General features: G+C 41.0%; 2 protein-coding genes across 2 annotated transcripts in view; one reads left to right on the top strand and one right to left on the bottom strand.

Annotated features, from left to right (window-relative positions):
* LINGO2 (leucine rich repeat and Ig domain containing 2) overlaps positions 1–14,150 on the top strand; it is a 451,300-nt gene that overhangs the window by 133,184 nt on the left and 303,966 nt on the right. The gene's annotated exons all lie outside the window — the stretch shown is intronic.
* On the bottom strand, positions 4,678–4,940 carry LOC117878961 (histone H4-like). The gene has a single exon (XM_034773734.1). It carries the CDS (start codon positions 4,938–4,940, stop codon positions 4,704–4,706), a length of 237 nt encoding a protein of 78 aa, XP_034629625.1. The 3' UTR covers positions 4,678–4,703.

The following is a 14,150-nucleotide window of genomic DNA, read 5'->3' as shown; positions in this document are numbered from 1 at the left end:
GTTTCAGAGTAGCAGCCGTGTTAGTCTGTATCCGCAAAAAGAACAGGAGTACTTGTGGCACCTTAGAGACTAACAAATTTATTAGAGCATAAGCTTTTGTGGACTACAGCCCACTTGCATCCGAAGAAGTGGGCTGTAGTTCACGAAAGCTTATGCTCTAATAAATTTGTTAGTCTCTAAGGTGCCACAAGTACTCCTGTTCTTTTTGCGGATACAGACTAACACGGCTGCTACTCTGAAACCTGTCCTCAGGATGTTCTCCTAAGCTTCTACTTGACTGTTTGGTGAAGGAGCTTCTCCCACAGCAGCTGCTTCCCGTCCACCCTTCTGTGGCTCTGTTAGAACAATGCCTCATTGGATATCTCTTTTCTTAACATCCTGCCTTCCAGTCAGGTCTTGTTAAAGTGGCTACATTTTGGACTGTTTGTCTGCATAATTTTGGAGTGTGGGTCAGACACTCAGGCACTAAGTTCTGCTTGCGAGATTTAGGTGCCTCTTCTAGGCACTTCCATGCAGTGACACTTCAGTGTTCTGGAACCAATTTTTTTTCTAGTCCAACCTTCTATACTTTTCTCGGCACTAGGCTCTTGTTCCGATGGTCTTGCTGCATTGATGCTTGTGTTTAGCTAGTCTCATGTTTCTTTTTGCTGCTTCATCATTTTCTTGGCTTTACCAGTATGGCATCCAAGGAGGAAGTTCGGTGACTTCAAACCGATCAGAATGACAGAAAAATGACATAGACCAAATACTATCTTCATTGCATGATCTGCCTCAGAGTCAACCACTAGGTGCTGTGCACACCTCAAATGTCACTGCCAGGACTGAAGAAACATGAGGTGTGCCTCTCTGTCACCTAGGGAGACTCCTTCTTGGGCTGTACAAATCAGCCTGTAGTGCTTTGAATGAGTCAGACGAGACTGTGGAGCATCAGGGTTAAGACAGCACCCCCGACACTGGCCCAGACCCATCCCCCACTGTGGTAAGACCAAGTAGGGGGGCTTCACAATGGAAGCATCCCATTCCTTTTCCAGCCAGATCCCTGACTCCCAGAAATGCTGTAGCAGACTTTCTCCTTTTTTTTCATGTGCTCGAGAGGGAGATGATGATTCTGGCAGTCAGCACTTGCTTAATGGCCTTATAGAAGATCAGATGCAGTTGTTTGAAGCTACCTCACAACTGATTCTGTGGAATTTGGGGCATTTCTCTTGTCCTGAATCAGCAGGTGTAAGAGTGTTCTGTGTGGCAGTGCCACCTTCTGCCCTGAAACCAACACTTGCTCCCTAGGAATTGATGCTATCAGCGCAAGCTCTGGCCTCAACACTGCCATCTTTTAATCCTCTTTCAGATACATAGATTTTTAAAAAGCCCTGTTTCAAATATATGAACGGGTCTGTTTACACGTGGTGGGGTTTTTTGTTTGTTTTGTTTTGGGGTAGGTTTGTGGGTTTTTTTTTTTTGGTGGGGGGAGAGGGGAATGCCCCTTTTGCTTCTTACTCTCCAGAAGTGAAAATGCAGCACAGATAGTATCTTCGGAAAAGGGGAAATTCTTGCTTTGCAATTCTGTTTCTCAGCAGAAATCATCTTCCAGGGTTCTCAGTCCCACACATCTCCCCTTTACTAGAGTTTGGAGTTTACGTTTTTTGAGAGGGTTTTTTTTTTTTTAGGGTGTTTTTTTTTTTTTTTTTTTGGTTATGTTGATCTTGAACTGCCTCATTCTTTTGGAACCCTCCTCTCCTGTGCAAAGGAAATAACCGCAATATTCAGGGGGAGCATTTATACTTGACAGGCATGGCTCAGGTTGGCCAGTAGCTACTCATCAGAGCTAAGGGAGTTGTGTCACTCTCAATCTAAGTAGATGAGGCCCAGGAGTGAAAATCCTGCACACATGATATCTCAGGAATAGCAAAAGGTCAAGGTAAGTCATTTTTCTTTCACAGTATTATGCATTTTAAAACTGTGAAACAATATGACATTTGAATGTCAATTGCAATGTTAATTAGTGAGTTGGTAATAAAGACAGGTAGTCTGGGCGCAGCTGGATTTCTGTGTACTGCTGACTCCATTTCAAAAATGTACAGAATGCCTCGCTGTGCTTCTGCATGGTGCAGCGTCACTGTGCACTCTCCTTTTCTGTGGGCTGTGACTAAGACGCATACTTGAGCTCTTACAAATAGGGAAAGCAAAATCATTCATCTCTGCCCCTGTCCCCTATAGCTTTTGTTTTATTTTATAAAACGGGACTGGATTCCACCTACAACCTGTCCTAGACTTTGCAAATCAGACTACTCCTGGTCAATCGCCATCTATGATTTAATGTCTCAAAACTGGGCTCTCGTCATTTAGGGTGAGTGCAGGTTTCCCATTTTTCACTGAAGAATATAAGAATGGCCATACTGGGTCAGACCAATGGTCCATCTAGCCCAGTATCCTGTCTTCTGACAGTGGCCAATGCCAGGTGCTTTGGAGGGAATGAACAGAGCAGGCAATCATCAAGGGATCCATCCCGTTATCCATTCCCAGCCTCTAGCAGTCAGAGGCTAGAGATAACCAGAGCATGGGGTTGCATCCCTGACCATCTTGATTAATAGACCTATCCTCCGTGAACTTATCCAATTCTTTTTTGAACCCCATTATAGTTTGGCCTTTACTACATCCCCTGGCAATGAGTTCCACAGGTTAACAGTATGTTGGGTGAAGAAGCAGGCGTGCTGGAACAATTTGTATAGTGCAGGTGAAGGGAACCATTGAACCAAACTGTAAATCCTGTATATGATGGAAACAACATTAAGCCAGGCTGGGGGGGGCGGCACCCTTAGTTGCAGCACCTATGTGAAGAAGTACTGCCTTTTGTTTGTTTTAAACCTGCTGCCAATCTCTACTCTCAAAACTCTAACTTTTTTATTTGTCTGGCTGAAGAAAATTCTCTGGAGCCAATCAGTGCTGCTGGAGGTGTGTTTTCAGAGTGACTGAAACATTTCCATTATCCAAGGGCTGAACAGGTGGCCTTCATAGTACTCCTGTCAGTTCCACAAAGGAAAACAAAAGTTTGAATTCAGGAGTGTGTCCTGCTTATTGTTCTACAGTAGCAGTGGTAGCCTTTGTCTACCCTCAAATTTGCACTGATTTAGTTCAGCTGGTTCAAACCCTGAGTAGACATTCTTATTTCAGTTTGAGTGGTTTGTTTCAGTTTGTTCTTATTTTATTTAAGTTTAATCAAAATAAGCATAGCTTAAACCTGGTTTAAACCAAAATAAGAACATCAACATGGCCTTTTTCTTTGTTTGTTATGTTTTTTTGCAGCACTGGCTTAAATCACACATTGAGTTTAAACTGGCACAACACTGAATATAGACAAGCTTGTAGATTGTCCCAGAAATACCCCTCCTGAATATTCTACACTATTTTCATTGTTAGATATGTGAATAAGGTCTCCCCAAGTGCACAAGCTTCATGGTATAAACTTCTAGGCTCAGTATGGAAGGAAGACAATTTGAATGTTCTATAGAAAGATTACTTTGTCAAAAACCTGCTCATTTGAGCTTAATAACCCTGCAATTTTTAAGACAATTTGCACAATACCTGTTATATTTGTGCTAATGTTCTGTTTGAAATAAAATGGAAAAATGCTCTAGAGTACTTCAGATAACTATTTTTTCCCTCAAATCTACTGTAATTTATGATTTTAAGAGTTCAACAGCAAAATGGAAAAGGTGTGTTTGTTTGGGGTTTTTAACACGCAGTCAAAAAAGTCTGTATAGTAAATCAGGCTTGCTTGAAAAGGGGGGCATTTGTATTCAATACTTAAGTCTCTCTCTTGCTGTCTGTTAAAACTTTTCTATTTTCCATGAACAGACACAACACTGTGCTTCTCCACTGTGTCCCGCCTTCCAAGGGACATTGTTTATTTTAAACCCAAAGCTTACCTACATTTCTCATACATTTGGCATCCCCTCACTTTTATGGCTGAAAGCGACTTACGTCAGAAATAGACAATTGCGAACCTGAGATTATCCAAAGGGTTATTTACACCAACAAGAAGATTCTCAAATTTCCTGTATGAATAATATTTGTGTCCATCATTTCCCACACTCACACATGCTGATCCCCATTTGGGCTTTGGAAGGTTGAGAAATATGAATAACACTGTGATAAACCCATGGACATCAAGAACATCACAACTTGCATATCATGGCCACATAAAGCTTCCCTGCGAGTGAAAATTCCAAACTTGAAGGTCTATACAACTCAACCTAAAGGAAAAAACTCTGTTAGGAGGAAATGATGCCATGCAGTTGAGAAGTATTCATTCAATCCAGTAGAGGGCAGTGGTACACATACACAATAACCAGTTTATTACAATACTTAGCACAGAGTCAGATTTTGCCTCTTACTCTGTGAGCAATCCCAGTTGCTAGGACTACTGGAAAAGTAGGGTTCTATGTGTGAAGAAGGGTGGGAGAATTCCCCTATAAGGTAAATTAATATACCCTTTTTACAGGGTGCAGTGTGGCCTAGTGGATAGAAAACTAGACTGGCACTCAGGAGACCTAGGTTAATCATAGAATATCAGAGTTGGAAGGGACCTCAAGAGGTCATCTAGTCCAACCCCCTGCTCAAAGCAGGAATTCTTTTTTTTTTTCTCTTTTGTGGCTCTTAAAAGAGCCTTTGTTTGTTTGCTTTTAAAGGTAAATCAGAAGGAAACCTTAGCCCCCGAATCCGTACAGAGTACGACCCTGGCGTTTCAGAGCGTAAACCACGTCCATGGCTGTCACAGTCTTCCGCTTCGCATGTTCCGTATAAGTAACAGCATCGCGGATCACGTTTTCAAGAAAAACTTTGAGCACGCCATGAGTCTCTTCATAGATCAACCCAGAAATACGCTTGACACCACCACGACGAGCTAAACGACGAATAGCCGGTTCTGTTCCTGGCTCTGCCATAGACCTGCTTGGTGACCTTGGGAAACTCACTTGATGGCTCTGTACCTCAGTTTCCCCCACCCCCACCCCCTGTAAAATTGGGATAATTGTAGTATGTGGAGATCAAAACAAAGAGCCATCCCAAAAGAAGTAACTAGAGAACTCCCCAACTGGAAATTTGTGTTGTTTATTAAGCTCCCCCATGCAATACATTCTGATCCTGTTTGGTGACTGTGGAAGACCAGAAACCATAACCACTCCACATCTCCCCTTCTTTATACCCTCCTCCCCCCAAAAAAGGAAAGAAAAAAGGATTAAAACTTTAAATATAAATCAATGTGTATATATACAACAATTACAAATAAACTTCAAATGTTTAAATCTATTTACACTACTATATCTCTTTATCAATTCCATTTGAATAGACCTGAGCAGTATTCTAAAGATCAAGTCTTTGAGGTGGTCTGACTTGTCTTCCAGACCATGTTCTCACTTCTGTTGAGTTTGCATGTGGAGCTGCCTGTGGGAGGGGGCTCACTTTCTAACAGAGTACCTGCATTGCAGATCCCCTTTGTTATGTGGAGAAATACTGAAGATGAACCCTATTCCTCTGGAGAAGTCCTCCTAGAGTTTCCATTAGGTAGGATCTGGTAGTTTCCACTAAGTTCAGAACAGTTCCAAATGTCTGGGAGATGTTGAGGCAAACTTTGTTCTCTCATCTAAGTTTAGGTAGCACTTATGTTCTGTGCTGAAGTTTTGTTGCTGATGAATTTTTATTTCAGCATCCTGTTTTCTAAATTCCTTCAGGTTGGACCACTTAGATTTAAACTGTGTCAGTGTCACAGGTAGAGGTGTCCTGAGTCATCTTGCCATCACAAGCTCTGCTGGAGAAAGTCCAGGTGCAAGCGCGTTGATCATTATGCCACTAATGTATTTCATCTACTGATTTTTGCAGAAGGCTTTTTAATGTCTGCACTGCTCTCTACCTCTCTATTGCTCTGGGAGGGCGGGGTAATGTGGACTACTAGTACCGATGTTCAGAATCAAAGTCTTGTGCAAACGCTGGGAACGTTTCAGAGGTACATTGAGCCCCATTATCTGATATGAGGACTTCAGGAATTCTATATCTTGCAAGTATTGACTTTGGTTTCTGGATGACCTGTGCTGATGAAGGCTATAAAACATAGCCAAATCAATATATGTGGAGAAGTAATCAGCTACACTAAAGCATGCGTGTCCTTTCCATACAAACTAGTCAGTTGCTACCCACTGCCAAGTTCTGAGAGGTAGCTTTGTAGAGTAATGTTTGGTCGGTTGAGTTTGTCATTCCTTGTTACATACTTCACAGTCCTCTACTAAAGTCTGAATTCAGATTTGGCCACCATACAGATTGTTTTGCTCATGCCCTGCATTTGTTTATACCTTGGTGTCCTTCATGAACTTTGAAGAGCATCTCTTTCTGAAGTACCGGCTTTTCAGAAGCAGACCATCAACCAGGTGGGCCTGCCAATATGGTGAAAGGTCTATTGGAAGTGACTCCTCCAACTCCCTTCTCTTTGGCAAAGTTCAGTACGTTTCTGACATGTTTCAGCCTTTAGCTGTTCATCTGCCAAATGCTGGAATTGCTGCCAGGGCAAGGTCAGTGTACACTTGCAAAAACAACAAGGAGTCTGGTGGCACCTTAAAGACTAACAGATTTATTTGGGCATAAGCTTTCGTGAGTTAAAACCTCACTTCTTCGGATGCACCAGACTAACACGGCTACCCCCTGATAGTGTACACTTGGACATCTTTCTCTAAAGCCTTTTCTTTTTCCCTTATTGGCTGCTTAATAGGGGCTCTAAACAGTGTCTGAGGCTGTGAGGGTTTTTCCTGATATGTGCTCAATGTTGTCTATACTGCTAGTATGTAGGCTACAATCCTGTTACTTTGTAGTTCCTTGCATTCTCATTTTTGCTAGTGTGTGATCTGGGTCTAAGTGCTGCTGTGCTGATAAATTAGTGTCTCTTATGCCATGTTTCTTATTATATACAGTGTTGGTCCCATGATATTAGAGAGACACAGTGGGTGAGGTAATTCTTTTTTTATTGGACCAACTTCTGTTGGTGAGAGAGACAAGCTTTTGAACTTACACTGAGTTCTGGGAGTTAGTTTCCCAGACCTGAAGAAGAGCTCTGTCTGGCTTGAAAGCCACTCCACAATACCGACCTCTCTCTGTAAAGTGTTTTGAGATCTACTGATGCGAACCACTATATAAGACAGAGTACTTATAACAGACAGAGAATCTGAGGCAGAGAGGTTAGTGATTTTCCATAGGTCAGAAACAGGAGTCATGGTCAGAGCTTGGATATGAACTCAAGAAGTCCTTACTATAATGCTGGGGAATAATCAGAACTTTAACAGCTTCTTCCATCCTACTTGCTCAGCAGTGCTACTCTATTGAAATTTACTGCTGGTATAGACCCAGTGGAGTAAAGAGAAAGACGGAAGGAGTAATTGTGACTTCGATGGGTGTTTGAGTCACAGTGCAGTTCACACATCAGCCCGTGCTTGGGCTGTGCCTAAAGGTAGAATCCATCCCATACTAAATTAGTGTATTCAATAAAACAAATAATATGGATGAGGTATTTCTTGACATAACACAGCTCAATTGTCCAGCACAGCATATGTCCTGTCTAGAAACAGTTTATTAATATTATTTGTTTTATTGAATACACTAATTAATAGTAAGATATGAAAAGTGGATAGTGCAGGGCGAGATGTTTGCCCCACACACAGTGTAGCTTTTAAAGTTTGAACCTATGATAGTTTGTGTTCATATTGACATTTCTGGTGAGGAAAGCATTTTGCACAGCTTGAATGACCTTTTGAGAGGTTGACATGGTGAGTAGCTAATTGACCTAAAAGCTAGGTTCCTCCCCTTAAAGCAAAAGGCTGAGTGTATCCTTATCCAAATAAGGCTGCAGGATGGAGTCAGAACAACAATTAAAAAGAAAGTCAAGGCAGAGACTTGAAGGTCAAGACACTTTTCTGTTCAATGTGTGTATTTTCCCAGAATAGGAACCCTGGTGGAGATCATAGATTTCTTTTAGAGGAAAAGACGTTTTAGAACAGCGGCAGTTAACTGCACGTAAAATCAAGTTTGTGTAACAGATGTGTAATATTTGCATTTAAACAGAAGAAAGAGCAAAAAGAAGGGACTGGAGAAGAGAGAGGACCTGATAGCAGAAGAAAGATTTATTCAAGGTCCTGATAGAATTTGAGTAAAGGACAGAAAAATGACTGCGGGATTGAGTCTTGCAAGGCTATCTTGAGTCAAAGAGCTTTAATTCAGAGTAGAAGTAATTGGCCAGAATTTCAAAACAGCTCAGCATATTGGATGTTGATTTCTTGAAAAAAATGTACATAGTTTTCAAAATGAGAGCTGCTGGATGCCGAGCACTTCTGAAAGCGTGGTCCCAGCTGTGGGTGTTTAAACCCTGAACATCTGGCCCCAAGTGACTTTCCATGGTTCCCAGGAAGTCTGTGGCTTATTTAGGAATTGGACCCAGATCTCCTGAGTCCCATTCTGGTGCCTGATCCATCAGGTCATTCTTTCATACTACACATCAGTATGTACATTTTGAAATGGCCAGTGTGTTAAATAATCAAATCTACTCCAGGTGGAGAGGTGATTTGTCCTTTTGCAATAGCCACTTGGCACTGCAACGTTAAATAAGAAACTAAGCGTGAACAGAACATAGTGGCTCCAATTCATCCTTGGTGTAATGCCACTGAAGTCATTGGAATCACAGAAAGATGAATTTGACCAATTGTCATTTAAAGCGTAAACAAAATAATTTGATTTTTAAAAAAGATGTGGCAGAGTACCAACAAGAATATGCAATGATCTTTAAACTACTGCTGTGCAACAGATCATGGAATATGATATCGTTTTCATTTAAGCAATGTGTTTCTAAGTGGCCACTTAAGGCATTATTTTGCCATGTAAAGTTCCCTCCAATTTCAAATGCTTATCTTCCTTCATTTTGTGCTTGTAAAAATAAGTTACATTTTGTCCCGACCTTGGACGTCTGTTCATATTTATGAAACAGCCAGTATATAATAAGGATTTCCTTTGCACCTGTAATCGTGATTTGTCGTCATTAACCTTTTTCTGTCAGTGTGTTTTTAAGCACACTGGTCTGAATGAAAGACAGAGGGTCAGCTGGGGACACTTAATCAGTAAATACTATAATTAGCTATACGATACTATTTATCCTCCTAGTGTGAATACATGCTATCAGTTTGGTAGCCAAGATTTCAGTTTTATGTGGGTATTGAGCTTTCCTTGAGAAAAACAGTTTTCCTTTCCCACTCCCCCCAGCACTTTCATGTTAAAATGTATCGAATTCTATACATTCTTAGATTTCCACATTCCTTAGAGAGCATTCCCCTGGTGTTATTCCAGCAGGAAATACTAAGATTTCCATTTGCTTGTTTTCTCCCCCTTCTATCAGTATTTACCAAACAGTTGGTTGTCTTTACTTCTTCTGTAATGTCTTTCTGTCCTGTTATGGATATAATTCTGCAATTCCGATCCACATTGAGGAAGGCCTACTCAGAGAAATACACCGCTACCCCTATATAACACCACCCGAAATAACACGAATTAGGATACAATGCAGTAAAGCAGTGCTCCGGGGGGGCTGCACACTCGGGTGGATCAAAGCAAGTTTGATATAATGTGGTTTCACCTATAACACGGTAAGATTTTTTGGCTATCGAGGTAGAGGTGTACTTCCTTGGGGCCAGATTCTTGTGAATACTAAGGACCCATTATACTATTCTGACAGTTAAAAGGGGCTGTAATATGGGTGTAAAGTCTTTACACTGCCCTGGCAGTGCCCTTTTTAACTGGCAGAGTAATGTAAAATTAGAATCTGACCTATTTTCAGTCGAGACAGTATCTAACTGTCAACCACTCAACATGTGTAGGGATTGCAGAATCTGGCCCTATGTCACTAGATCATTGCCCTTCTATCTCCCTCTACTCAAAAAAGGGAAGAGATGGATTTACAAATGACCAGTCTCTAAATAGCGGAATTTGTTTCATATCTTAGTGCTACCTCTGTGTTTTACTTCATAGTCACGTTCACATTATGAAATGTATAAGGCCAGAATCTGATATTCTTATGGATGTTCACTATCATTTTTTATTCCAAGAGCAGGCCCATTTAAATCAATGAGTTTATTCCCAGAATAGGAGTATCAGAATCTAGCCCACAAAAGTTTTGTTCATAACTAGGTTTGTCTTTGTCCAGTGCTCAATGAATGTTTCTCCTTTAGTCTGACATTATACCATATTATTCTTCTGGAAGCCAGTGCACCATACTTAAAAGTAAAGCTGGGCAAAAAAAATTTCAGACAAATAGTTTATTCACCAAAAAATTCAATTGCAGTTGACATGAGACTTGTTCATAAACTCACCAAATAGCTTTGGCCGAGTGGGGGGGCAGGGGCGGGGATGGGGGAGGAGAGGGGAAATAGTTTATTATTATTATTTATAGAGTCACAAAATGGGAGGTGATGGTGCTACCCCCACAACAATCTTTTACCCAGTGGATAGGGTACCCACCTTGGTTGTGGGAGACCCATGTACAAATCCCTTTCTAGAGCAGGGATTTGCTTCCAAGTCACCCCTCAGTCTAGACTTTTCTGGGATGGATCTTGCTGAATCTCTCCTCTTGAGTCTGTTCTCCTTTGTATAAAATATTAGCTGGAGTGGAGAGAAAATGGGAATGATTCTATAGCCTGGGGGTTAGGGTGCTCACCTTGGAGGAGAGAGGGTTCAGATCCTTGCTCCAGAGTAGTTCTCAGCTATTGGATATAAAGAAGAGTAGGGCACAATCACCACCAACTCTGTGTCTGCCGATTTCGTGAACCTAGCTCTTTAAAAATGCCCAGAAACAAAACATTTTGGGTCGAACAATATGTTTAGTACCACCTGAAATGGACTCTTTGATTTGCTGGACTTTTTCAGAACTTTCAAATTTGGTGTGTTTTGTTTTTCAGAACTGCCAGTGAACCAAAAAATCAGTTATTTGCCCAGCTCTACTTATAAATATCGTTTCCATATTTTGTAGAAGCCTGGGGAGTAAATTACGGTCCAGATTCTCTGCAGGTGCAAACCAGTGTAGTTACATTGTCTTCAACAGAGCTGTGCTAATTCACACTGGCTAGGATTTACAGTTAGGCAAAAGTAAAATCAGGGGATTCTCTAACTTATGTGATACTTCATGAAATATCTCAGATTTTCTATTCTCCTTGCCAACGTTCATGTACTTGCACTAACACTGCCTCAGGTGAGGGCTGCCTCTTCCAGGCTTTGATGAATCCTCCCTTCAGAAGAGGAAGTGGTATCAATCAGCAGCGCTGTGTGGAGAGGACAGCTGCTCTCTGATCTGCCACTTTAGAACAGTGATAAAGAGGCAGCTGAGCAGCAATGAGAATGTCATTTTAAGGTTCTGTGCAAACAGCACGGCTGAGTGGTGGAGGAGGCACAAAAGATGCAGGAAAAATATGAGTGCTCAGAAAAGAAGGATGAGACTTGCAAAGGGGAGGGAGTGGAAAAGAGAAGACAATTTGAGAGGCAAAAAGAGAGAGGAGACAGGCAGCAGGGATGCTGGGGGAATGATTAGATTGACCATACGTCCTGTTTTGGCTGGGACAGTCCCTTTTATAAACCTTGTCCCAGCTGTCCCAACTTTTTTGGCAAAAGTGGGATGGCTGTCTTGCCTTATCCTGTTGGCTCTTGCCAACTTGATCTAGGCTTGCTGCTGCATATGCATGTACATTTAGGTGTGTATAAATTAAGGCTTCTGCACTCCATAGCATACTTAACACAAAACCTCAAAAGCAAGGAAATGAGAAATGAAGCCATTTAGCAATATATACACTCCTCTCCATTCAGAGACAGACATGCACATACGTCACCACTAGCACGGCCACCATCTGCCATGGAGCAAACATCACGTTCTGACCCTAGTCATAGGAGAGAGGCCAGATTTCCAGGCTCTGTTCCCCCCCCCAAATTTACTCCTCCATCACAATCAGCAGATCAGATCTTCCCCGTAACTTTATTTACTGCACTTGGATAAACTGACACATTTTACATATGCCACTGAACAACCATTCAGTTGTAATTAGTTTTAATCGCTAACAGTCTTCGGTAGAGTCATGGCAACAACCTAGAGGTCACAGGTTTTGTGTCCTATTGTAGGTCTTTTCAGCTGTCCCGTTCAATTAACTTTTTGTTCCGACACTCCGTTGTTGCTCTCTCAGTTCCATCTGCAGTTGCTGCTCCGCTTCCTCTTAAGATCAATGAGACTTTCTTCTGTATCTAGTTGAATTGAGTAAATTCCCCAATTCACAAATACACTTTGTTCATCAAATGCCTCACTCTTATGCTCCAAAGAGGTGTTTAAAGCTGTGTTTGGTGTATTGTGCGTCTCCTTTAAATTGTATTTTTATTGAGCTGTTTTCATGGAAAATCTCTTTCAAGCATGAGGTATTGTCTGCCTCTTCATTTTAGACCCCTTTCTTCTTCCCCCCACTTCATCTTTGCCACATATATTCACAGTCAGCTAAGGTTTTCTTGCTCTTTAAGGAGTGCTTTTTTGGCAGAGATTTGGGTTTGTCCTCCCTCCCCCATGACCATCACCAACACAGCAATAAGATATTTAAGAGATCATATCTGTACTGGGCCCTAATCGGCACAACACTTAGCTAGTTGCTTTACTTTTAGCATGTGATTAACTCCATCCATATTCAGCAAAACACTTACATATGTGTTTAAGTAGAAGCATGTGTTTTGATGAAATGGGCCCTAGTCTTCAAATGCCCCAGAAATAGGGTGACCAGATGTCCCGATTTTATAGGGACAGTCACGATTTGTGGGTCTTTTTCTTATATAGGCTCCTATTACCCCCCCTCCCCCTGTCCCGATTTTTCACATTTACTGCCTGATCACCCTACTCAGAATACAGGAGTCTCAGATCTGTTCCTCCTATACTAGTATTAACTCTTTTCCAGGTTTGGAGCTGCACTATTTTCTCATGTGTTGGAAGCAGAGAATCCCCCAAAATGGACAAACTGACTCAGATTTAACTCTGCTCTTTGTTTTTCTGCTACAAGTCCTCTCTGGTAGACTCTTTTCTACTCTATAAGAACATAAAATCTGATGCTCTTCATCAGTCCATTGAGCCATCTACTTCCGGGTCCTGTCTCCAGCAGTGACCAATAACCAATTCTTCAGAATAAGGGGGGAACACCTCACTATTTGGGCAGTAAAAGGATGCTTCCTGAGGCAATTAGCTTAAGCCCAGTAGCATGAGACAGTTGACATCCTTTGGGATATTAATCTGCCTCTTCAGTAACTTCATGTTTTGTTGATGGTCATGTTTTGTATTTTACAGTTGCTGTTGTTTAACCACATGTTCATAATTAAATTACCCTCCAATTGCTTTTTTCTTTTTTTAAATAAGAAGATATTCCATTATGAACTTTTACTGGGAGAATATTTGACTTAGGTTTGAAATAATGTCTAGGTTCTGGTACAGAAGTCTTTGTTCCAGATCAACTTAAAAAAAGTGAAAGTCCTGAGAGACCTTTTTATCACAAACTATAAGCACACATGAGACATTTGACATATGGTGCCTGTGCTGTGAACCAAGATTTAAAGGGTGATTTACTGTTCATCTATCAGAGAAGCAGGCTTAGCAGTTCATAAATTTACACTGAGCCAATTTTCCCAACAGAGTTCTCCCTATCTACAGGAAAAACCTGAAAAACATTGTTCAAAATTGGTAATTATAGTCTCCTTTGTAATTTGCCTTGTAAAGTATTCTTATTGAAATGCACTTTGTGATACCCTGCCTGGATTGCTAATTCTTTTCAAAGAGAATGCTTAGCTGAGTTATGTTACTAATCAAAATTTATGCCTCCAGCAACCCTTCTTACTATATATATATATATATATATATATATATATATATATATATATAAAATCTCAGAAATGGTGCAAGAGAAAAGGAAACTATGAATGTGAAATATGTGCACAATGCTGATCCTTTTTACAACACCTGACAAAGGAAGTTTTATTCTTAGAACTGGTGCATAAATTAACTCTTTCTTGATGGCAAAATGGTAATATTGACAGCAATTGCTGGTAATGGTGAAGATTTAAGATTG

This window comes from Trachemys scripta, chromosome 6, assembly GCF_013100865.1.
Source record: "Trachemys scripta elegans isolate TJP31775 chromosome 6, CAS_Tse_1.0, whole genome shotgun sequence".
NCBI lineage: Eukaryota > Metazoa > Chordata > Testudines > Emydidae > Trachemys > Trachemys scripta.
Note: the sequence above shows the minus strand (reverse complement) of the source record. Positions and strands in the feature narration are given on the sequence as shown.

Bases quoted from the DNA above. Each gene is read 5' to 3' on its own strand.
- LOC117878961 (XM_034773734.1), bottom strand. From the start codon at position 4,940: ATGGCAGAGCCAGGAACAGAACCGGCTATTCGTCGTTTAGCTCGTCGT.